We start from the raw sequence: 25,407 nt of genomic DNA, 5'->3' as shown, positions 1-25,407 counted from the left end.
AGGTCCCCGACCGGCATTATTGCGGATACTGGTGATTTAGTACATAAGTGGTTTAAACGACAGCTCGCATGAGGGCTTATTAGATCCACCCGTCGCCGGGCACTTGCGAATGGGAACCGAAGTAGAACCGAAGTTTTTTAAATTTTCAAACAACAAATAACTAATTTATTTACTAATTAATTTTGTTAGAGTTTCCATGTAATCATTAAAAAAATAGGTACCTAATCGTCTGCCAATATTGACGTCGGAGTCGAAATACCCGGCGAACGACGCTTGCAAGAGTCATCGTGCCCGACATCGGCTCCCGTTTGCAAGTGCCCGGCTACCGTGTGGATCTAATAATAAATTAATGCCTACTTATTGGATAGCTTTCTATCCTTTTGTAAAGTGAAATGTTATTCTATGAACGCTACATATCAGTAGCGAAGCTTCCGCAAAACGCCGATTTGCTTATTTTGAGACGACTGCCCTTGAAGAAAAAGAAAAACTCTAGAACCTGTCTGTTTTCTAAGGAACTTGTAGGAGCGACTCTCCGCCAATGATCTGATGATCCGGGATTAATAACACTTTAATCGCATTAAAATATCGTCGTTATTCCGGCATTTAGATTATCTGAACAAAATAAAGCACCAAACTAATCGTTTTATCTCCAATACGCGGCGTGTTGATGATTACCGGTAGTTGTGGCCCGTCGTCCGAGTGTTGACGTCGCGATGGCCAAGCTAGTGGTGTGGGTGTGTCTGCTGGTCGCCGTCGCGGCACAGGACGACTTGTACGAACTTAATATTATACACTTCAACGATTTCCATGCACAGTAAGTACAGTTTTTCTTCCGTTAAGATAAATAAATGTGCGAACATGCTCGACTTGTTGGTTTGTCTGGACAGGGCTAACTCACACAATGTCTTCGACAAGAAAACCCAATTTCTACTTCTGTCATTCTTGCACTTAATCTAGGTAATCTGATCTGCTACAAATTTTGACCCGGGTAAACAAATATTCTTGTTATAAATTTTTATCCTTTGTTTCTGCTGCGAGTAGGTATTTCAAACGAATTAACAGTTTGGATGACGAAAAAACCAGAAGGAAGGGTTAAATGTTCTTATTTCGTAGCGTCGGTCGGCAAGTGAGCCGATGTATTTATACGAAAAAACATGGTTGTTTGTAAAGTCGGTTTAGTAATTCGTAATGTCGTCGGTAATTTTGCGTGATAACGTCATAAGAAAACGTGGCCGTAACGTTACCATGGAGATATGTCCACAACGTTATTACCATGGACATCTGTCCACAACGTGACACTTAGTTGTTCTGTGTTTCTCTACAAAAATTTGCCGACCCCTGACCTATTACATCCTATTACCACCTAGGGACTGCTCTAATGGTGTGCTTCATTGTAGTTTCGAGGAAGTCAGTCCCTCGGGCACAGTATGCAACCCCACCGACACCTGCATCGGCGGCTACGCGCGACTCTACACCGCCATCCGCGAGGCGCGCGAGGCGGAGCCCGACTCGCTGGTGCTGAACGGCGGCGACACGTTCCAGGGCACCATCTGGTACAACTTCCTGCGGTGGAACGTCTCGCAGCACTTCATGAATCTGCTGCCGCATGACGCACACGTTTGTATCTTATCACCTTTAACCTTTTCGCCGTCATTGACTAATATAGGTAGTCAGTATTAGGTACATTTCGGTGAGTGCGAAAAGTAGGAAATTCGCAACGAGTGGCGATAAATTGAAACACGGCCGAAGGGAGTGTTTTAAATCGACACGAGTTGCGAATTAACTTTTAGCACGTGTATTTTGCAACGTTTTACAGGCATAAGGCCCTTTAATTTTTTGAAATAGGCACGTAGGTATTGTCCTTAATCCCGCCCTAGAGTGGTAAAGTAGCACCATATGTACCTACTGTAAATTAAATAATGTCAGTCCATGACGCCCTGCTAGGGCACACAACATACTTAAAAACTAATTGAATTAGGTCAAAACAAATTCGATTTATTTAAAACAAAATAATTTAAATTAAATCAAAATAGATTTAATTAAATTAGAAATAATGCAAATTAAAAATAATAAAATCAATTAATTTAAATTCAAGTACAATTAAGTTAAAACATATATAATTTAATACGATTTTGATACCCAGTGTCAGTGTTATTTTAAACGTCAAACTTCTATTAAATCATGACGTATAAGTAACACTTGCACAGTGTGTGCTATCAAAATCGTTGCAGACTTATCTTGGTCTAACTCTATTACCTACTGACCGTTGGACTTTTCGGGTTGGAGGCTCGATCAAAATAAATAAAATAGTAGTAAGTGTAGTAGTAGTAATAACATCAAGCACATATCATTCTTAATTTGTTTAATTATCAGACATGAAATACAGGATGATTTCGGGGTCGTGGAGCAAGAGAGCCAGACATCATACAGAATCCAAAGATGAGCCTAATGATGTTGTTAATTATTGTTTATCACCAATAATGATGATTATTTTCCAGATGACAAGTAGGAAAAAACATTTTTGCATACAATTTGGTGACCCTACTCAATGTGACGTCTTGTCGCTTTCCATACAGCGTATGTCAAAAGTCATAGGGTGACCATAATTACTTAGTAAAACATTAATGTTACTTGAAAAATAAGAATAATTCAAGTAATTATCTTTTAATCAAATACTACCATATGATAATGTGGATCATTTACAGAGTCAGAAAAAGTGGTTCTGGATCACGACCCCGAAATCACCCTGTAATATGACTATATGACTATACAAAATGACGCCAACAAATTGATTTGACAACCTGATTATCGGGTTATAAGTACGAGTAGGCATGTGTCTGATTGATTGATATATGATATGATTTCAACTTCTATTCGGATTAATATTTTTATCAGTATATACCTACGCTTTTTATTACAATACCTCTAATCTTACAGGGAAAGAAAGCGGAAAAGGTTAATCACATGGGTACACTGAATCGATAAATTGTATTTAGGTATTTTAATAAGTATTGGTCCCATCCCATAGGAAAAATTGTTCAGTATACCTAATCATCTTCATCAGCTACGGAATTAAAATCTCTTTAAAACAGCGCCTTTTTCTATCAAACTTTGAATGTTCTTGCCAGGTGCTGGGCAACCACGAGTTCGACCACGGGCCAGAGGGCCTGGTTCCGTACCTGGAGCGCCTGAACGCGCCCATGCTCGGCGCCAACGTGAACACCACCTTCGAGCCGGAGCTGACGCCCTACCTGCACAACCACATCGTGCTGGAGCGCCAGGGGCGCAGGATCGGCATCATTGGAGTCCTGCTCAGAGTGGTTGGTACCTGTTGCCACCAAGCCTAGTCGTTAAGCCTGGCTGCGACCGTTCAAAACCCCTGTTTGAGTGAGGGTACATATTTATATCGTCACCTATACTGCCCTCCTATTAAGCCGAATAGCGCTATCTCAAAAACATGTCAACAACTTATTATAAGTCTGTATCTATAGGTGTTTAAATAAAAGTAAACAAACAATTTTTACATTTTCGGGTAGTTATAAGATTTATTGGTTAACCAACCAAATACGAAGCCACCTGGATCTGTCACTGAACGACCTGACTTTAACCTACATTATTTGATCATGTAATGTTGAGGGTAGATTTTGTTTACACTTTTTAAATACCTAAAGATACAGACTATAGTGCCCATAGCACAAGCTAATGGACATCTGGTTCGAAGGACCAATTGTTGGTGCCCAGAGCTTAATAGTTATTCGCGAAATGATGAAACCAACGATGCGGTAAAAAACAAAAGTACAAATCTAGACTAGATTTAGTGACAACAAAAAATACAAGTAAAATAAAAAAATTGACAGCCAAAGTAGATGGTGCTGTACTAGACGTGTGCGCCGATTAAAAAACGATCGGCGGCGGCGTTTGCCGAAAAATCGGCGGCGGCGGCGTGTTTTCGGCGTGAAATCGGCGTGACCTTGACTTTCAGGTTTTTAAAGAAAAATCATTAATCTGTCGTTTATCTTGAAAATTTTGATTAATCCAGGTTTCTATTTCAGGAATAGGTTTTGAGTAAAATAGGGTTTGTAAATGAATATAAATAGGATAGGTATAATAACTTGATTTTCCTAGTAACTGGCTTGTATTAAGGGGTTACCTGGTCCCAATGACTGTCGATCAGATCAGTATCTCTGTGTAACTCCGTTTTGTCATGCTGTACATGGCTTATCTTCAAATATCCTTGAAATGGTTATGGTTTTCTTGTCGTACAAGCACCAGGCTCAGTGAGAAGTATCTTCTTTCTCGTTTTCTTATTGCTGACGATTACGACGACATGTAATTTGTCTCAATTTCGTGCTGTCAGAAACCGTTGCACTGCCGCCAGCCATCGACCATCTCACACATGTTCCACTCTGAGCACGTTTGCCATTCATTGGGCCTAAATTCATATTATGTTTCGCCACATCATGCGTTGGAAACCGCATAATACTTATTTCCGAAGAAAGATGTTGTGGAAACCCCAGTTAAGGGGTTTGTTCTTCTAGCTGTCCTAGGTATAAGCAGCACAGCAGCAGTCTTCGCCAACACTACATCTCTAAAGCGCCAACCTTTGCACGTCACCCTTTTTGAGGCTCAGCGTCTCGGCACCATAATGGAATATAGGAAAGACGAGAACGTCAACTTTCTTGACCCTGAACACTAAGGATTACTTAAATTGGTGTGTCAAATAGTTTGTGCAACTGGCTATTCTGTTTCATTTAATAAATAATTGATATATATGTTACTGTAAAAGCCCGAAGTACGGCAAAACCTAGGATTTACCGGTAAAACCTAGGTTTTACCGATGCCGATCGGTAAAAGCCCGAAATGTTAAATCTTACTAGTTTACTTCGGGCTTTTACCAACACCGATATGGTAAATCCTATGTCTTACCACGGCGACCGGTAAAGTTTGAATCATGCACTGATTCTCAACCCCTCCCGCTCAAACCCCCGTACACCGCACCGCATGCGCCGTTAAGTGGGTTAGGTTAGGTTTGAACTGCGATCCTCACAGAACCGAACAAAAGTGGGTTAGGTTAGGTTAGAACTGCGAGCCTTACAGAAACGAAATGCTACTAGAAATTTGGGTGGTTTTACCTCCTTTTCTACATAGTCCACCATCTACCATAATCTTTCATCGGGCCCCATAGAAGTCGGTTTTTTTTCTTAAAAATTATCATCTAATAATCTCAGGAATCAGTGCATGATTCAAACTTTACCGGTCGCCGTGGTAAGACCTAGGATTTACCATATCGGTGTTGGTAAAAGTCCGAAGTAAACTAGTAAGATTTAACATTTCGGGCTTTTAGCGATCGGCATCGGTAAAAACTAGGATTTACCGGTAAAACCTAGGTTTTGCCGTACTTCGGGCTTTTACAGTAACATATATTTGACAACTGTAACATAAATAATGCAAAAATCCTATTGTAATCCAAATATCAAGTGAAGATAGCTGATTAACAACACTCAAGGTCACGCCGATTTCACGCCGATCATTTATCGGCGGCGGCGGCGTGGCAAAAAAGCCCAGCGGCGGCGGCGCGCCGGCGCGGCGCACACGTCTATGCTGTACGTTCTCGTAGTTACATCAAACAGTAACTAAATATTAGTTGTCAAGCGCATACGTTTCAGATTCTACATAACTATAAAAGTTTCAAAAAGTGTTCTGTAAGAATCTATTTTGAATAAAAATATTATGATTATGAGTAAGGTATGGCGCTGTTACAACTCTATCTATTTCATTATATCTGTCAAAATTAAGGCACGATTTTACCTTAGACGATAAAAAATAACTCTTCTGTACATAGTGAATGATTTCAGTTCTCAGCGCCAATCGGAGGCGTAATAATGGAAGACGAGGTGGAAGCCATCAACCGTGAGGCGGCCATTTTGGATGAGCAGGGCGTCGATATCATCATAGTGCTGTCTCACTGTGGCTACGCTCCCGATTTGTAAGTGCATATATACTTCTTATAGTTCGTTTTTTTAGCATTAGAAAGAAGGTAAGCGATCTTGACATGTCTTTTAATTGAAATGCAGGCCACAAAACACTGCCTGGTTCGAAGATTTTGCCCAAAAGCGCGCGAAAGACACAATCCTTAATGAAGAGAGAAGTCGATGCAGATGTCTATGTCGGCGGCCGATCGTAAGATCAGGCATATCGTGAAATTCCTAGGCATATCGTGAAACGTGAAAATCTTTGACTCGTTCCCTGAGTCGACGGAGCTCCGCATAGCGGGGCTCCTATTTCTGGGCAGTTTGCCCTTCGGGCATCTGAAGCAACCTAACGAACCTATCCTACCTAGATAGGTATATAGATATTGAGTTAATGTGACTATCGTCAAAACATTACACGGGAACATTACGATCTGCCTGATCGTACGATCGGCCTACGACATCTATACCACTTAAATTATATGTTTACCTCCAGTCATTGTCCCTCACGATCATTTATGATGATAATCAAGTGTACTGTCAGTAGGGGTGTTTGGCAGTTAACAGTTTTGGTGCCGGGCGCCCAGTTTTCAGTACAAAATTAACACACATACCTACATCTTGTTCTTGGAAGTGAATGTGTTAAGTGTTCTGATAATATAATCTGACGCAAGATTGGTAATACAAGGTTACGCCTTCGTACCTTAAACTTTTGACCGGCAAATACGTCAACTAACGCGCGAGGCTACAGCCTCATAGGGCTTGTGCACAAATCACGCGAGGTTCGATAGGGGGAGGGGGGATCACGAAAAAATCACGATAGATCACCTTGGGGGAGGGGGGTATAAGGAAACCTCACGTGTATTTTTCTACAGTGAACGAAACTAAGAAAAAAGACCTACCACATGAGTAAATACTTTTTCTCGGTTTCGTTAAACATAAATCTTCACTCTGCACTTCAAAATAGCGAGTCTATTTAACGAAAATAGAAAAAAAAACAAGATTTTCTATATACAATACTATTTATCTTAAAATTAGGTCGAATGAAAAAAAATAAAAAAAATACACGTGAGGTTGTGTGGGGGGAGGGGGGTAGCCAAAAACCTCACCAAATATCACTAAGAGGGAGGGGGGGTAAATATCACTAAAAGTAGCCGAAAACACCTCGCGTGATTTGTGCACAACCCCATACAGATGTAGTGAATAATTATATTCCATCGTATTTTCACGCAAACGTACGAACGTGTTTTGCTATTACTGGCATAGTATCAAAAACAGTAATTAAATGTATGTGACTTACTACTAGCGCCAACTATCCACAATGTGTGTGTAACTTATAAGTACCGTTACTTGTTGAATAGAGGTCAATGTCAGTCTGTTGCGAATAACTAACGTGTTTTAATTGCTATTTCAGTCAGTTTCTGTACAAAAAGTACTGATTTGTTAGACAATTTTCACAAAAGCATATTTTCCGAGTAACGAATTTTCACATCGCATTTTATCACGATCGCAAATTTCATTAATCGTCTTTTTTAATGCAGCGATTTTTCATGTAGCGTTTTTCAATGCTCGTATGTTTTACCAGTTGATCATTATATCACAAGCAAATATTTCCAGTATCTATCTACCTAGGCTTTTCCCCCCAAAGTATACTATTTTCACGAACGTCACATTAAACTAAATCAATAGGTAGGTTAGGTTCGTTAGGTAGCTTCAGATGCCCGAAGGGCAAACCGCCCAGAAATAGGAGCCCCGCTGTAGCGGGGCTCCGTCTAGTTAAGTTGTAAAGGAAATATTTTTTTAACAGAAAGTTTCGTACGTTAGACTCTTTACTAATACTAAAAAAATCAGTATGCCAATGTGCAAAAAAAAAAGGTACTGGAAATATTTGCTTGTGATATAATGATCAACTGGTAAAATATACGAGCATTGAAAAACGTTACATTAAAAATCGCTGCATTAAAAAAGACGATTAATGAAATTTGCGATCGTGATAAAATGCGATGTGAAAATTCGCTACTCGGAAAATATGCTTTTGTGAAAATTGTCTAACAAATCAAAGTACTGAGGTTGACTGAAGTAGCATGACAAATACGAACGTTTCCGAGAAAATACGATGGAAAACAATTATGTATGCACTACATCTGTATCAACCTTCGTGTATGCCGACAAAGCTTCACGATGATGCGCCTCGCACGAAAGACGAACGTGGTGTTCAAAGATTTACTTAAGCCTAAAGATACTTCTGCTTGTAATTAATACGTTCTCCAATCCGAGGCAGTATATTCTAACATGCTTATATGCAGGCGAATGGCGGCGGAGATATCGTCCTCCGTGGACATCATAGTGGGCGCGCACTCGCATACGTTGCTCTACACCGGGGATTCCCCGAACGGCGACTCGGCGGGCGGGGACTACCCTACGCCGGTAGTGAGGAGTGATGGACATCGGGTAAGAATTATGAGAAAAACTTTTATAAATAAAAGTGATTCTTTACGTATAGTTAGGTGAACCTACATAAGGTTTCGGCATAGACACAGGATCACTGATACTGTCACCATTCCCGTACAGGTGCGGCGGGAAAATAAGTGGCATGGAAATAGAAAAGTACCTAACGTAGAAGAATCGTATAAGTATCGTTTATTGGATCCCATATATTTGACGACTTTTCTCTTTTCGCACAGACTCTACCTAAAGCTATTTGTTACAACGTATACAGATATTAAATGTAAGTTCGAATTTACTTCCCAACGATCCTTTATTTGTGGCAATAGAAATTAGTAAATTTCCTTACTGGAATATAAAAGGGTGTGGTTATATGAATGAATGAATGAATGAATTTTTTTATTTCAGGTAACTATGGGCCACATACATAAATACCTTAAAACTAGCATGTATATTATAAAAAGTAATTTTAAAAACTACACACTACAAATCACATTATGGTTGCGATGCATTACGCAACCCCGCAGTGTCCGGGAGCCGGCCGTGGAACCGCCGAAACTTGACACCCTTCGGCCAAAACTCCTCCTTGGTGAAGGTCGCTAGATGTTCAGTCGGAACGCTCACCACAAACGAATTAAAATTCGCATTGTGTCGAGATTCCAACATCGCGACCCTCAGGATGAATCCGGTCTCCGTTTTCACATACTTTACGATGTCATCGACCTTCGTTATGGTCGTAAACAGTTTTATTCAAGTTTCCTCATTCAAATACACAACCTATTTATGTATACCATCGCCCACACTGTTAACTGTACATCGGTGGACCTTATGCCTTTTGTAATAAGTCCACCGATGTAGTTAGGAGTTGGAGTTGCTCTTTGGACGAAAGCGGTTGTCACCAAACAAAAATTAATGTTTCCGTAGATCCTGGTAGTCCAAGCATCGTGCTACACGCGGTACCTGGGTAACATCAAGCTGTTTTTCGATGACGCCGGTATCATCCAGGGTTGGGAGGGAGTGCCTATTTTCCTGGGATCCTCTATCGTGCAAGGTACGAGTTAAACTTCGTGTAACGTGACCAGTGACCACCAGTGACCGACAGGGAACCACCGACCAGTAACCCGACATTTAAATTTTTATTGAATAAAATAAAAGTAGGAAGCCGATTTCTTAATGTGGCAACACTGGCATCATCATTGGCCTGTAACATCAATAAGATGTTGGTTTAAACAGCGTCCACAAGAGTGCGGCACTTCCGCGCGACCGCATAGCTGGCAGGAGAATGCCGTGCCCGGTGACGAAGGTGGGAGAGCGACGCGCTGGTGTCTCAGTTCTCGCCTAGTGTGAAGAAGGCTAAACCACACTTCATCGTGTGCACACACTGTGCACTGGTAGTAACTGCACATTGTTGCCGTATCAGGAGATCGGGTCCCTAACCCTTATTTTATTGGATATAAATTCCAGTGTCTGGTTACTGGTTCCCTGTGGGTCACTGGCAGTCGCGTGCACAGAGATTTGGGACTGGGTAGGCAAAATTATATCAGAAAACCGGGCAAGTGCGAGTCGGACTCGCGCACGAAGGGTTCCGTACCATAATGCAAAAAAAGGCAAAAAAAAAACGGTCACCCATCCAAGTACTGACCCCGCCCTACGTTGCTTAACTTCGGTCAAAAATCACGTTTGTTGTATGGGAGCCCCACTTAAATCTTTATTTTATTCTGTTTTTAGTGTTTGTTGTTATAGCGGCAACAGAAATACATCTGTGAAAATTTCAACTGTCTAGCTATCACGGTTCGTGAGATACAGCCTGATGACAGACGGACGGACGGAAGGACAGCAGAGTCTTAGTAATAGAGTCCCGTTTTACCCTTTGGATACGGATCCTTAAAAAATGAGAGCTACTAACTCACCAAAAAAATTGCGTGATGGTTTTCATTTTGTTGTCAAGTCTTTTCAATTACTTCTTTTTTTGGCTAAACGAAAGCTTCGAAAACTCATCATTTTTAATAGTTTGCACACACACACACCCACCACAACTTTCACAGTTAAATTATCCATTTTTTCACTAATCGCACTTTATAATTTCCGGCAACTGTTAACTGTTATCTCATAAACTCACCAAAACAAACAAACAATGGCGACCGAATAAAAAATGAAAATAAACTTAAACAAATACTGTAAACGAATAAAAAAATAGTCTCGTATTTGCACTAAATTACCATAGCAAATGCTACTTTTTAAAATAGTCACATAAACATCGGAACTATTCGGAAACTTTCGGGCGTCATTCGTTTAGCTTTGGTACGAAAGACACTGCCTATTGCGTCTAAATGTGTGCGTTACTTGTATAATTGTGTGCTCGTACTTATAGGAAGGCCCACTACACTGTAACCGCGTAACGACGAAGGCACACATAGAAAGATTTAGACGGAAATGTTTTCTGTCAATGCCGTGCAAGGCACGTAGCGGCGCTAGTGCCGCGTGGTGTAAACTTCGTCGCGTAGAATTATTATAGATGATGACTTGATGACAAAGCTTAACCGGTAGATGGAGCGCTTATTAATTTTTAGAATGTTTTAAGTTATATCGATTACTGATAGTACGATCAAGTATAAATTAAATTAAGTAGTTTAAGAGGATAGACATCGGAATTATAGTAGGGTAGGCAGTGCCTTTTTGCCTTTATGAAGTGCACGCCACTGGTCACTGGTGCCACTACGTTACTAAAACAAAAAACCTTAAAGCGCATTTTGAAATTTAGAATTCTTCTTTGATGCGTAGTTTTTTACCTGTGTGTCGTAATTAATATATCAGACGAATGATTGCAGACCCTCAAATGTTGGCGGAACTAGAGCCATGGCGTGCGGAAGTGGACGTCGTGGGTAAGGAGGTGCTGGGTCGCTTGCTGACTCCCCTCAGCCGCTCCTGCTACGCGCGGGAGTGCAATATCGGCAGCTGGGCTTGTGACGGCTTCCTGCAGCAGGTGAGGGTTCAGCAGCAGTGGACGTGGGCAAGGAGGTGCTGGGTCGCTTGCTGACTCCCCTCAGCCGCTCCTGCTACGCGCGGGAGTGCAATATCGGCAGCTGGGCTTGTGACGGCTTCCTGCAGCAGGTGAGGGTTCAGCAGCAGTGGACGTGGGCAAGGAGGTGCTGGGTCGCTTGCTGACTCCCCTCAGCCGCTCCTGCTACTCGCGGGAGTGCAACATCGGCAGCTGGGCTTGTGACGGCTTCCTGCAGCAGGTGAGGGTTCAGCAGCAGTGGACGCAGGTAAGGAGGTGCTGGGTCGCTTGCTGACTCCCCTCAGCCGCTCCTGCTACGCGCGGAGTGCAACATCGGCAGTTGGGCTTGTGACGGCTTCCTGCAGCAGGTGAGAGTGTGAAGCTTGCACGGGACCATTAACCAAGCGAACGCGAAGCGTTCACGTTTCAGATTGGGCATATGTGAATACTTTCGTATTACTGGTACGGCTGCCCGGCTGTTCTCCTGTAAGTACAATCAGGTCGCATTTCTCAACACAAGTAATGGACTATAATTGAAAATACATTTTATCAAATCTCTAGCAAAATATCATACAAACATTTATTTGTCATATTGATTATAATGTAAACAATGTAATGGGTATTACAGCTGATGGAGCGCGCTAAGGACGGCTCGTGGAACGAAGCGCACGTCTGCTTGATCAACGCCGGCGGCCTGCGCGCGGCCATCGATCGCGGCGGTAAGTGGTAGCCTCTAACTAGTGGGGAGATACTCCTGACTTCGTGCAGACTCGGTTCCATTCGGCTCAGCATTGCTCCGAGCAATTATTAGGGTTGGCACAACTTGACGTCCCTTTGCGTGCACGACCACAGATAAGATAATTACTTGAATTTTGACAACCCTAAATAGTCGAAAGGAATAGTGCCATAAGTTAGAAAGGAATATCATGATTCGACCCTGAATCGCTGTCAAACTTCGGTTTCGTAGGAAGTGTCCTTTCTGTACGGTAGTACTATTACTTATTCTGTGCTCTAACCAAAGGTACATTGAGTAAGATGCGTAAAATCTAAGACAATTTCGTGCTTCGAATTTGACCGATAAACGAGATGGCGCTTTACAGCTCCATACATTTTGCGGTAACTCTGATTGTCAAAAGTTGTCGTTTGACAATTTAGTGACCGCAATACATATGGCGCAGTACAGCGCCATCTGTTTTGGATGTCAAACTAAGGGGCACGTTTAGAATTTACTTCTCTATAACAATCAATTCTCTTTGCTCTAACTAAGGTCTTTGAATCCGTAATTAATATTCAACAAAGTAGAAATAACGATGTGATTCATGTGATCTCCACCAAAATGGCGGCGAACTATCACTTTTCAATACGCGAAGGACGCGAAAGGAGGAAGAAAGGAAGTGCGAGGAATGATGGATCCTCTACTTAGTCACTGGCCACTCGAAAATCGCTCGTCATTTTGAAAAGTATTTACGGAAACTAAGTAGATTGAAAAGAAATAAATTATCTCCATCTTAGTCTCGGAAGTTATTACAATTATTTTCACATCAACAATTCGAAAAAGGGCTTTTTCTTCCCTGCTAGGAGGGATCAAAGTGGCAATTTTCTTCCCTGTTAGGAGGGATCAAAGTAACACTTTTCTGTTTTAGCACACTATTTTTAAATTTTTTTTGCACATTATTTTTTTGGCTTAAATAATCTGTTTTAAGCATCAGATTGTGTCAACACTAAGTTTTTTTTATTTTACTCATAGTTGATGTGAAAAGCAGTATGTGTCATACGGTATCAAAATTATTTTGTTCTGGGCGTTAACACTTGAATCCCTCATTACGCTCAGCATTCTAATTTAGAATCCCTCACTCGCTCTCTCTCGCTCTCCTCTATCGCTCCATCGCTTCAATCAGGATTCAATGTACGCCCTTGACGGAAATATGTACTCCCTTCCGAGGTTTTCCCGAGGGTCTACGTATGGGGTTCTTCAAAAAAGGAGTGTACAGGTTTTTAAAAGGTCGGCAACGCGCATGTAACACCTCTGGAGTTGCAGGCGATAGGCTACGGCGACTGCTTACCATCAGGCGGGCCGTATGCTTGTTTGCCACCGATGTGGTATTAAAAAAAAATCATTTTGATCCCTTGTAACACAAACTACTATTCTCGTTTACACAGAGGTGACGACCGAGGGTCTCCTGATGGCGATGCCGTTCGAGAACTACGTGCAGGTGTACGACCTGAAGGGCGAGCACCTGCTGGAGGCGCTGGAGTTCTCCGTGGGCGTCTACATGGAGCCCGGGGACTTCTACAGCGGTCGCATGCTGCAAATCGGAGGTTAGTTGGCCCCTTCATTTGACCCCTTCGGCCGCGTACGCAACCGGAGCTTCGTAACCAGTTGCGATCGAAAAAAAAATCGGTCTTGTACGAAACCGGTTGCGATCAAACACTATTTTCTTCTCATACGTAACCAGTTACGATCGAACATTTTTTGTTTTTGTACGAAACCTCTCGACCGTTCATAAAACAGGCAAAGACTTTCTTATTATACATTTTAATGTACTAATAATGCACACGATATACAGGTAATTAAGCCCCTTAGGAATACAGTGTTTTATGATATTAACCAAATGTAGCTTCATTTCGCTTTCATTTGATATCTTACATGTGTATGTGCAATGCAGTTTTGTTGTTTTACGCAGCGCGGCGATAGCCATATGGATGACGTCATTACGCGGGGCTTAAAGCTCTATAGTTCGTTATTTTAGCATTAGAAATAAGGTAAACAATCTTGATGTGTCATTTAATTAAAAAACACATTTTAAAAATAAGTCACGGCAAATATGTAACAATTGTGAATCTAAAACGATCATTTATAGTCTTCTGCTTTCGTAAGTAATAGTTACTGGTTTTTAAAAAGCTTATTTCAATTAAAAGACATGTCAAGATCGCTTACATTCTTTCCAATTCTAAAAAAAAAAGAACTAGTTTCCTAGGATAGCGGTGCCGTCATATAGCGGCCGTCTCCATACAAAATACTACATCCATACATGGTCTAATAAAACATGGTCTTCCATTCCCAGAGTGACACGCGATTACGTCACAATAACATTGCCACTTTATTTCAACATAACATGTTACATGGGTACATTATACCACAGACTACATATATACAGACGCCGCCATCCCATACATTAAAAATGCGACCGCCTAAAAGCGCATCGTTACCAGATGGCGTCACTGAAAATGCGCTATTGCCTATCATGGACACGAGATGGTGCTGTGTCACATCCAAATCATAGAACTCCTAACGACATCTATACATCTTCATTGAAAGTTAGTAGACATATGCCGTTGCCAACGATTAGGAATAATCAACAGATGTCGCTTTATAGTGAATTTAATAAATCATGAATCTAGTTTAAAACTGGATCAGGCATGAGTGGTGGAAGGAAATGACCGAACAGGATAGTCTTATGAATCTTTCAGTAGGAGTAAAGAGAGTTAGGGCACTTAAGGAGTACAGGGAGGGAAGGGAGAGGCAGGGTACAGAGAAATAGCGTAGCCAAACGGTATAACCATAAAATAATTTCGGAAAACGATACTGTGGTGATGATAATATTTATATATTATATGCTACATAAGTCTTGCCCAAACTATTTAAACCGGCTGAAAATAAATACCTGTCATAATAATTTTGCGCATGCTACCATTGGTGCATGGCAAAAGGATTAGACATTACTACTAGCGAAAGTCCGTGTATTTGCCACCATGTAGGGAATGCAATAACCGGCCAAACTTCATAACCGGTTTCGGTTACGGTTATGCCCGAAAAATAACCGAATATCGGTTATAATCGGTTACGGTTATTTTAGACGAAAAATTATAAATTTACAATGAAGTAATTAAAAAAAAACAAAAATCTTTGTTTTAGTACCTACAGTATTAGGGAATGTGAGTAAAAGTCTTCGTTTTTTAATAAAACACACCAAATACAGTAAAAGTAAAATATGACCTTGAACGTGATACAATATTCAATAAAAATATTTCATTAATAAGGGAAGTAAATTTGGTATATTTTTGTTATTAAAGTCCACGAATGACAAAAATTATAGTCACAGGCGTCACAGCCAACAATGGCAGGATTTTGTAGTCATTTGATGATAAAAACATACAATTTAAGTCATAAATAAATAACCGAAAATAACCGTAACCGGTTATTCGGTTATGAAATTTTGTCAAAATATTCGGTTATAACCGAATATTTCGGTTTCGGTTATAACCGATTTGCATTCCCTACCACCATGCCACTGGTACTTGAGCGTTTCTTTATATTTTTTTAATACAATTGCTCAAAAAGTTTAGTTTTTGTAGCTGCAAATCGTGTGTAAAGTTTGATTTTTTTACACTAGTGCAAAAAAGTAATCTGATTGATACTTTTTAAATAAATGAGTATTATGCGAGACCCGCTTATAAATGACCCACCTGAACAACGCGCGATTGGGCAAAAAGGAGTATTATTCGAGACCCAATAGTATTACTTGAACAACGCGCGATTGAATGAAGCCGTCGTTCGTACACTGTACTTAATATAAATGACCGTATAAATGTATCAATATTGTTTTTTTACATAATTATATGTTCTGAATTAATAATCAATTTTTCTTCAATTGGCATATGCTTACAACAGTGACAACAGAATCCACATTGAAAAAAATGGCAATTAAAAGTAAAACTTTTTTATTCCCTTCCGCCTTTTTGCCACGAAAGCATAAGTTATTAAATAAAAATGTGTGATTCAGACGATTTTGGAGTTAATGGGATAAAATACCTCAATACATGCTCAATTCACTCTTTATCGTGACTTCTAAAAATTTACGATACAAGTTGCATTGCAATAACTATAAAAAAGTAACTGATTTGACTAGTTCGAAAATACCCTATTGTAACAATAGGATGCGACGTTGTCGAGTCAAACTTTCGCTTCGCAGCAGTTTGGCAACGTCGCGTCTTGCTTTTATTTTGTACCATTGCAACAGATTTGTACCATTGTATTTAGTACCTATACAAAGATATGTTTTCATAACGTTCCTTTTCAACTTCTACCATGGCAAAACCCGTACCTATCAAACCGGAAATTATTACAAAAGCATTTAATTTTTGTTTTTATAAACTTTTTCTGTTGTAATTAGAATAGGTAATAAATATATCTAATTTTGCTTATATCGACCAGGCAGGTGTTTGTATCACTAATTATGTGACCTTTAAGTATAGACAGACAACAGCGTGCACAGAAACGTCAAAAACGGCATAAAGTACTGATTATTGCTATTTTAAAATTAGTCCCCTACTTCAGGGTAATGTTATACGCCTGTTCCTTAAAAAAGCAGAAATGGACACTTGAGGCATTTCATTATTTTGGAATTTAAGTACTATATAATATTATTTGTAGTCTTTTGGAATATCATATTTTATTTGAACTAATAATATTGTATAATAATAAATCATAAAAGCTCTATTTAGGGACAAGAAAGAACTTTCAACGGCAACACTAAAAATAAACTGTCACACACACAAAGTCGTCACGAACCGGCATCGCGTTTGATGCCTTTGCTTTGTTTCTGTTTATACAAACTTTTTAATTTTATATTATAGCTTCATTTGAAATATAGTACAAGTACGTAAATATAATACCTAGACGTGTCTTGCTTGGTGCAGTTACGTAGGTATGCTAAAAGGAACGTTGGAAGACCGATGCGGCGCTTTAAAGACTGCTAAGCGAGACATGTCTGCATTTGAAATCGACCACCATACCTGGGAAGCCTTAGCTAAAGACCGTGATGGATGGCGCAAGCGTGTAGTGGAGGGGAGAAGATTATGCGACCAAGCCTGGTTTAAGATAGCAGATAGCAGAAGGTGTCGCAGAAAGAAAGGACTGGAACCTCAGGTGGCATGAGCTTTCTCTGCCCAAAATGTGGGAGGTCGTGCCGCTCACGCATCGGCCTCCACAGTCACCAAACCCGTTGTCTAAACAGCAATGAATAAATCGTCTACAATAGACGGAAAGACCCGTGATGATGACGTGAATTGCCGATGTAGTAACGGAACACTACTAATCCTAAAATCTACATATTAATCTGACAGTGTCTACTGTTTGCCACTTCAGGTAAGTTTGTTTTGAATACAAAGGTTAATTAAATAATTTATCACCACACCAACTGGTAAAGGCTCTTGATTGTTCAAATACTAATGCGAAAATTGCATTTTTCCCACATGTGGGGCAAAGTAATCCGATCTAACTTTTCAGTTTCCTTATGTTAGCTGGTAGAATTTACTTTTAAATGATGATTTTGAATTATAAATTCTTTATAATGTTCATGTGGATTTGATTTTTTTGGTATTTTATAGTTGGTATTTTCCCTGCGTTGGCGTGGTGATAAATTTTGTGTTTCATTAGGTGGCAATGTTTGTTTAACCCTCGTGCCTTGAATTCTCACAACGCTCAAGATTCTACTTCTCGAACCACTCGCTACCGTCATAGTTCAAATCTTCTGCTTGCTCGGGAAACAACATTAGCATGAGCGCCATGAGCGGTTAAATAACTGCTTTGCCCCCTTGTAAAACGAATAACTATTGTCAAGTTTTATTTTAACCCCCCATGCTAATATTGATTAGCGAAAGATTCCAAAGTATTTAGTGTTATTTTAAATAACACATGCACTGCATGGGCTATCAAAATCGCTGCAGACTTTTCTTGGTCTAAATATACAATGGTTAGTGTTTGCCACTTAATGCAAGTGAAAGTAAGCAAATGTATGTAATCAATTTGCAAACAGACTCCAATGTGAAGGCCAGCCACGCTTGCCCCGCAGCGACACCTTATTGTGACTGTGTATTAACTTTAGTGTGATATTACATTTTATATATAACAAATATGTTTCTGATTTCAGGACCCAGCCTCTAGCCACTAGAAGTAGCAATGTATGCAACAAGAGAGTGAAGATGAAATAGTCAATGCATCTCTGTACCACAAGTAAAATATTTTGAGTGGAAGATGGTTGAGATTGATTCCTGTATCGACGGACAGACACATGCTATGAAGATTCTCTTAAAAATAATAAAATACAATTAATAAATGCAATGTTTAACATGATAGTGACTTTATTTTGTCTACCCACCAATAACCAATTTGTTCAATGCTGGCGGGCAATGGCAATACACTTAAATATTTGATGTGGTTTGAGGCTCTATATTTTGACAAAGATGGCCAGCCACTAAAAAGTTTTAATCCTAGATTAGCCATTAGAGTGTGGCTACCAGTCTGATTTGTCAATTGTTATATAAGTACAGTCAGCGTCATATAGTAGGTAGCATCCACAGTATTCAAATAGTTCGGTACACCATATTATTTGTATGGCGTACTGAACTATTTGAATATACGACGCTGTCTGTACTTAATTTAAATATATAATGAAATAAATTGTATATTATTTCTACGGCCTCCTAGCTAGTCATTAGTGACAGTGACCCTGCTCTGCCTATGAAGTAGGAGGTCCCGGGTACAAATCCTCATAGGACATTTATTTGTTTTTTAATTGTGTGTGTATATATTAATGGTCTATTCCCATTTGTCCACACCTCTTGTATGGCTTTGATATGATCATAAAATATGTATAAGATAAGTATCTATTTACATTTACACATTGTATTATTGCTCTCATACATATACGGATATGTTTTTAGTGTCGGATGTCTCTTTTCTTTGAGCAAGTTTTTGTCACCTGCCCTGCTATTTAAACTGCTCAAGAATTTACAATGTTTTGTTACTAAGTATGTCGGTTAGTGTAAGGTGTAAGACTGTCCTATAATATATGTATATATGAGGACAATTTTGCAATGCGTAAGGTTAAGTAAATAAATGTACTAACAGCAACACTGCTAATTGTACATCGGTGGACTTTATTAGCTTAATACAAAAGGCATAAGGTCCACCAATGTACAATTAACAGTGTGGGTGATGGCACCATGTAGGTTTAATTTATTTTAATTATTATCACGTTTCTAAGAACAAAAATTATATTATTATTTAATAATGTTGATAGAGTTCGACCACAGAAACTTTGCAGCGCAATAGTCAGTAAACGTCATTCTCTATGGTATGTGTTTGTCAAAATCGTTTAGGTAAATATTCGTTGTGTTTTGTGATGAACGGGAAAAACATGGTGAAACCTTACAAAATCGGCGTGCGGGAATTACTTTTCCGCGTGACGAATAATTTTACACTAGGCAATTCAAGCTCAAAAACGACAATGTTTACAAAATTTAGAGTTGATGACGGGTAAGTGGAATGAAACATTTTAATACTTGCACCATATCTAAAGTCAGACCGTAAAAAGTGTGCAGCGATTTTGATAGCCCACGCAGTGCAAGTGTCATTTTAAACGTCAAAGTTCTATGAAATTATGACGTATAAATAACACTTACGCTGCGTGGGCTATCAAATCCGCTGCAGACTTTTATTGTTGCGACTATATTACATAAATAGATAATATATTATAATATTGGTTTAGACTAAGGTTTCACACCAAGTTGAACACACCTAGTAGGTATAGGCATTACCTTATGAACTTTCTCTAACATTTCGAAAAACCCATTGGTTCGAGGTGGGTTTTGAGATCGAAGTCCTCTAACCCACAACCTCCATGCTTATGCTTACGGCATGGGTGGCCTACTAGTTAAAGCTTAAATTTATTTTGAATGTATGTTTATTGTTTTAATGGTTTATTTCGTTTTTCCGAAATCCGAAGTTCGCGAATTGCGGGCAATTTCTCTGTCAATATAATTACGCCTTAATGGGAGTAAAAGAGAAAGATGCTCGCAATTTGCGAACGTTGGTGTTTGCGGTTGGCCCTCTGTACCTATTTACTGCTAGGCCGTCGCGGATATTACAAAAGCTCAATAATTTTGATGAAGCCAAATGTCATATTCTCACAAATATCTCAATATTTTTTTTTTTTTATAGATAAAATAAAACATTTATTTACATACAATATATATACAGTGGTACTACTAAACGAAATTAATAACTAGCTTAAATCTAAAATAGGCCCTTGAGGCATTGTACCAAGGATGATGGCGGCATTTCCTCGCTGTATCGCAATGCTGATTATATTATTTATCAACATTTAGTATATGTATACATATTAATAGTGACATATATTGTTGGAATTAAACTTATTTAACCATAAATGCACCGCTTAAATTTTTCATAGACGGTAAATATGGTAGAAATTTCACAAGTATCAAGACTATTTAATCCATTTTCTGTGGTGTTGTCGCATACTGATTTTTAAAAACTATTTTTTATCTAGCGCTGCAAAGTTTCTGTGGTCGAACTTTATGATCAAGATCATTAAGTATGAGGATTTACCATAGAGGTACAATCATATAGAGATGACACGGGGGAGGGGCCAAACGACCGATCGAGATGCACTTATGGAAATTTCAGTAGGAGTAGCAGAGAAAGCGGTATTATTGCTTGTCCTTGTCACAGTCGCACTTTTTGTTTGTTCCCCACCAAAAATTTAGTATGGTTTATGGTGGGCAACAAATAACCCGACCAAATTACGTAGATTGTTTTTGGTATGTTGTCAGGAATGTTAAAACGTGTTTTTAATATTGTCGCTTTGCATATGTTTTGTCCCTCACGGAGGCACGCGTATAGCTCATCTATGTAATACTAGGTCTATGGGATTTACTACAGTGACATCTATTGATAGTTTTTCTCAAACAATCGAGCTATTTAGTGTGTTACAACGGCAAGAAACTAACTGTCTAATAATGCGATAGATGGCGCTTAGAATAGTTCATGCCATTATTTATTTATTTTTTTCTGCGTCGATTTACTATGTGTAAATGGATGTTTTAAAAGGTTTTTGTTGTAATATAGTAAATAAATTAGAACTATACATGTTAATTTAAAAATTGGCAAGATTTCAAATGACACAAATATCTATTTTGGCCCAATGGTGCTCTGAGTGACATCTCTTGAATTTCTGTGGAACTAAGCGAGGCTTGTATGGGTCGGCGACTCTATATATATTTACTTTATGATTATACCTATGGTTAATAAGTTAAAATATTTCTTTATAATTTTATAATTTTCATTTATATGTATTTTAGCTTAAATTTTACAATAACACGTCATTTTTAATTACTCGTTAGCAATATCTTCCGATTCACGAAAGAAATTTCAGACTTTCGGGTAATTCTGTTTATACTACTGGCAACACAGGATAGCGCTGTGGACATTTGACAATTCGGATCTAGATAACTTCATGCCCTGACCGTCATCCTTGTCGAACGCGTGTTAATTGTTATTTCCTTCTCGCTCAGTGTCAGCAGTCGCAGTGTTTTCCAAACTTTTCACGTCGTAAGCTTGGTAATTAATGTGTAACTGTGAATTAGTTTTTTAAACGTTTGTCTTGTATAGATAAATAAAGTTTAATTTAATACATTAGATTTGTTTTATTTTACTATGTTTCTACATGAATAACTTAAAATTAATGCCGTTAAAATAATTTTCACCGTTGGTTAAAATTCTCCCACATTTCAAAGTTTGAGAACCTGTAAACAGCATGATGACGTAGGCGCGTGTCAGTTAGGTCATACGCGAATCTCGGAATGGAGTACCAGGCGGAGTATATTATTATACCATGCATCCATATTTAGCCGTATTATTTTGTATGGAGACGGCCGCTATATGACGGCACCGCTATCCTAGGAAAACCGAGCTTTACCTCTGCCATTGTCTCCCGGCAGTTTTGTTTGGGATCTCGCCACCATGCTCCAAAAGTAGATGATGGTTACCGGATCTGAACTATGTTTCCACAAGGGAACGTACCTATACCTACTACATACTAACCTTTGTTACGATAACTGTGTCATTATTTGGGTCTGACGGCTAGCACTGTAAACTCCCGGTCTATCGTAAAACCGTCATGTCTAACAGTTTTGAAACTTTTGAATGATTCACGGTTACTTTCACTAGACTTATATCGACCGGGATATGGACCGTGGGATACAAAAGGTAATCACGGACCATATCCCGGTCGATATAAGCCCGTCATGTGTAACAAATCATTGCCTTGACATAAATATCATTTGCAGGCCTACGCGTCGTATACAACGCATCGCAACCCATCAACTCGCGCGTACAGTCGGCCTCGGTGCGCTGCGTCGACTGCTCCGTGCCGCGGTACACGCCGCTCGACCCTAGTGCCACCTACCGTGTGGTTACACAGAACTACATTGGCGACGGCGGCGGCGGCTACACGGTAAATAACGATGATGAGACTAGGGGGGATCCTTTGTTTGCCATATAGTTTTAAGTCATAATGTATCGTTTGTCATATCATCGTTAGTCATAAAACTGAAACCCTTAACTTTTCAGGACTTTCGTAAGGTTATTCTATAGATAGGTTAGGTTTGTTTTATGGCAATCCTGAAAAGTTACGGTTTTCTGAGAAAAACCATTTATGACTAACGAAAATTCGGACAAACAATACATTATGACTTAAAACTATTTGGGAAACAATAGAGACCCGAGACTAGGCCTTTCGTAATATCGTAGTTCTTACGCTGTGCAACGCCTCCCCAAACGGCACATTCACATTGTGGGAAACGCCCCTGTGGGTTTAGTGGGTAGGTTTCTCCCCCTCTTTCTCAGTAGAACGGGGACAGGATGATCCCCACGTCATGTCATCCCCACCATCAAAAAAAAAGTTGACCTCTTGAACGCCAAGAACACAGTCGTCGTCACTAGTCGTGCCCACTGAGCCAGGGACCAAGTGTTATAATGGACGATGTCAAAGTAACCTTCACACTTTCAAATCTCTCTTGCGCCCGGGACCTAGGCGTGTCAGTGACGTCACAGTGTAAAATTAAGTAACAGTGGACCGACGCCTTTGATGTTTGCGTAAATGCCACGGCACAAGAACACAGTAAGGTTGTCACAGACTTTTACACAACTGTCCAAAATAATATGTAACAATTAATAAGACACGCTATCCCTTTATGTAGTACCGAGCTACTAACAATGGCGATGTATGCAGCTCGGGTGCGCGCGACCCACCCCTCGCCCCTCGCATCCCGCACGATTGCCTTAATTGTCTAGAACTCTAGACGGCTTCGTCGAACTGTGGTGACGTTTTTGTTTATGACATAAAGCGTTCAAAAGGTAACACTTTTATACTAAAATTTCAGATGCTGTCAGAAAACCGCGAAAACCTGGAGAATCTGCAGCTGGACTACGTGATGCTGCAGGAGTTCCTGCGGCACCAGGGCGCCGTGATGCAGGACCTGGACGGACGCATCGAGACCGTCTTTTAGGACCTAAGTTTTAAGTTTGAAATGTCGTCAGTCGTCTTCCTGATATGAGATTTTATACGGAGTTGAGCAATTGTCAGCAAAGTCAAATGTATACGTTTTTTGGTTTTATAAAGCAGGAACGAATATAATATTCCCAACTTGAATTTAATTTCAATGGGGTTCAATTTTGTGTAATATGTATCTGACACTTTTACCTATGTTCGTTATAGTCCGTTTTTTAGCATTAGAAAAATGGTAAACAATCTTGACGTCTTTTTTTTTAAAAACACTTTTGAAAAATAAATCACGGCAATATGTAACAATTATGAATCATATACGATTATTTACATATTTTAAAAAGCGCTTTTCAATGGGGTTGGCCGGTGGAAGTTTTTAGCAGATGGCGCCATCATAGCTTGCCCCGTCAATCCCTAGAATTGTGTCAAATTTTTGTTTTTTTAATACCCTGGATGCCAGCTCTTTAAGCCAAATCTCATAGAAAAAGGGGCAAGCTATGATGGCGCCATCTAGGCAAACCTTTGACAGTTGCCAACCCCATTAAAAGACGTCAAGATCGTGTAGTCTTTTTCTAATGCTAAAAAAATTAACTATAAGTGGATAAAGTCAACATAATTATATTTGACAGTCAAAATTAAAAGAACCGCTCCACTACGTACAAAATCATGTTAATATCCTCGTAAGGCCCAGCCATACAAATGAAAAATCCAGAATTTGCCACTGAAATTTGAACCTTTAGTGCAGAGAATAGTGTTGATTTTGGTTTTGTACGAACATTTAACGAAACAACAAATGCGACTCTGTTCCAATTGAATACTATTTAAATTTCATCGAACTGATTAAGTACTATAGATAGAACCTGGGGCCTTAGGAGGCAGAGCTCTATTCTATATGTTAAAATTATAAAAGGTGAAAACGCGACAAACACGTTAAAAAACAGATACCATATATTGTGATATAAAAAAACACATTCAATCAAACAAAACGAGTTTTATTTGTTCCACATCATTATTTGCAATAACTATATTTAAATACAAAACTTATTTACATTTTTTCCTGCACTGCCACAGTAATGTAGCACATAAGTATTTGCTATTTTTATAAAATATTTTATACAGGATGATTCATGAGACGTGAGCAGGACTAATCCTGCACACTCAGTAACTGATAATCGATCGATCACCGTCGTATTTAGGAGGTTTCTCCACACTTTTTCCTATTATTTAACTTGTTGGTGAGGGCGAATTTAATTCTCAACAATCATGGTCACCCTACAGGACCTAATTAATAAACATAAAACCTCTTTAACCGTAATGGCATTTTGATTATGAAGAAAATAAACAATCAAACTTGAGTGAGATACGAGTTTTCAAAAGTATCCAGACCGTGATGACAGTAATGACATTCAATTTGACACAGAATATCGGTAGTTTAGTATACTAATTTAAGGGTGACCATGCATGTCGTAAAAAATTTAATAACTTTTTTTTTGCAACATGACTAGAAAATTAACGTTAACCTCACTAATACTGATACGAAACAGTTGCTTATAATTAACGATATGCGCAGTGTTAGCCCTGCTCACGTCTCCTGAATCACCAAATACATAGCGTTATACTAACATTT

At 39.4% G+C, this 25,407-nt stretch overlaps 1 protein-coding gene across 1 annotated transcript; it reads left to right on the top strand.

Moving 5' to 3' along the window:
* The first annotated feature begins 371 nt into the window (after window positions 1-371).
* LOC134800186 (apyrase-like) lies at window positions 372-23,784 on the top strand. The gene is made up of 12 exons (XM_063772673.1): window positions 372-814; window positions 1,398-1,617; window positions 3,129-3,320; window positions 5,856-5,986; window positions 8,276-8,420; window positions 9,339-9,465; window positions 11,243-11,304; window positions 11,561-11,653; window positions 12,041-12,131; window positions 13,573-13,731; window positions 22,564-22,730; window positions 23,659-23,784. Exons 1-12 carry the CDS (start codon window positions 714-716, stop codon window positions 23,782-23,784), a joined length of 1,614 nt encoding a protein of 537 aa, XP_063628743.1. The 5' UTR covers window positions 372-713.
* The last annotated feature ends 1,623 nt before the right edge of the window (window positions 23,785-25,407 follow it).

The sequence above is a fragment of the Cydia splendana genome, chromosome 19 (assembly GCF_910591565.1).
Source record: "Cydia splendana chromosome 19, ilCydSple1.2, whole genome shotgun sequence".
Classification (NCBI taxonomy): Eukaryota; Metazoa; Arthropoda; class Insecta; order Lepidoptera; family Tortricidae; genus Cydia; species Cydia splendana.
This window is presented reverse-complemented; position numbering and strand designations above follow the sequence as displayed.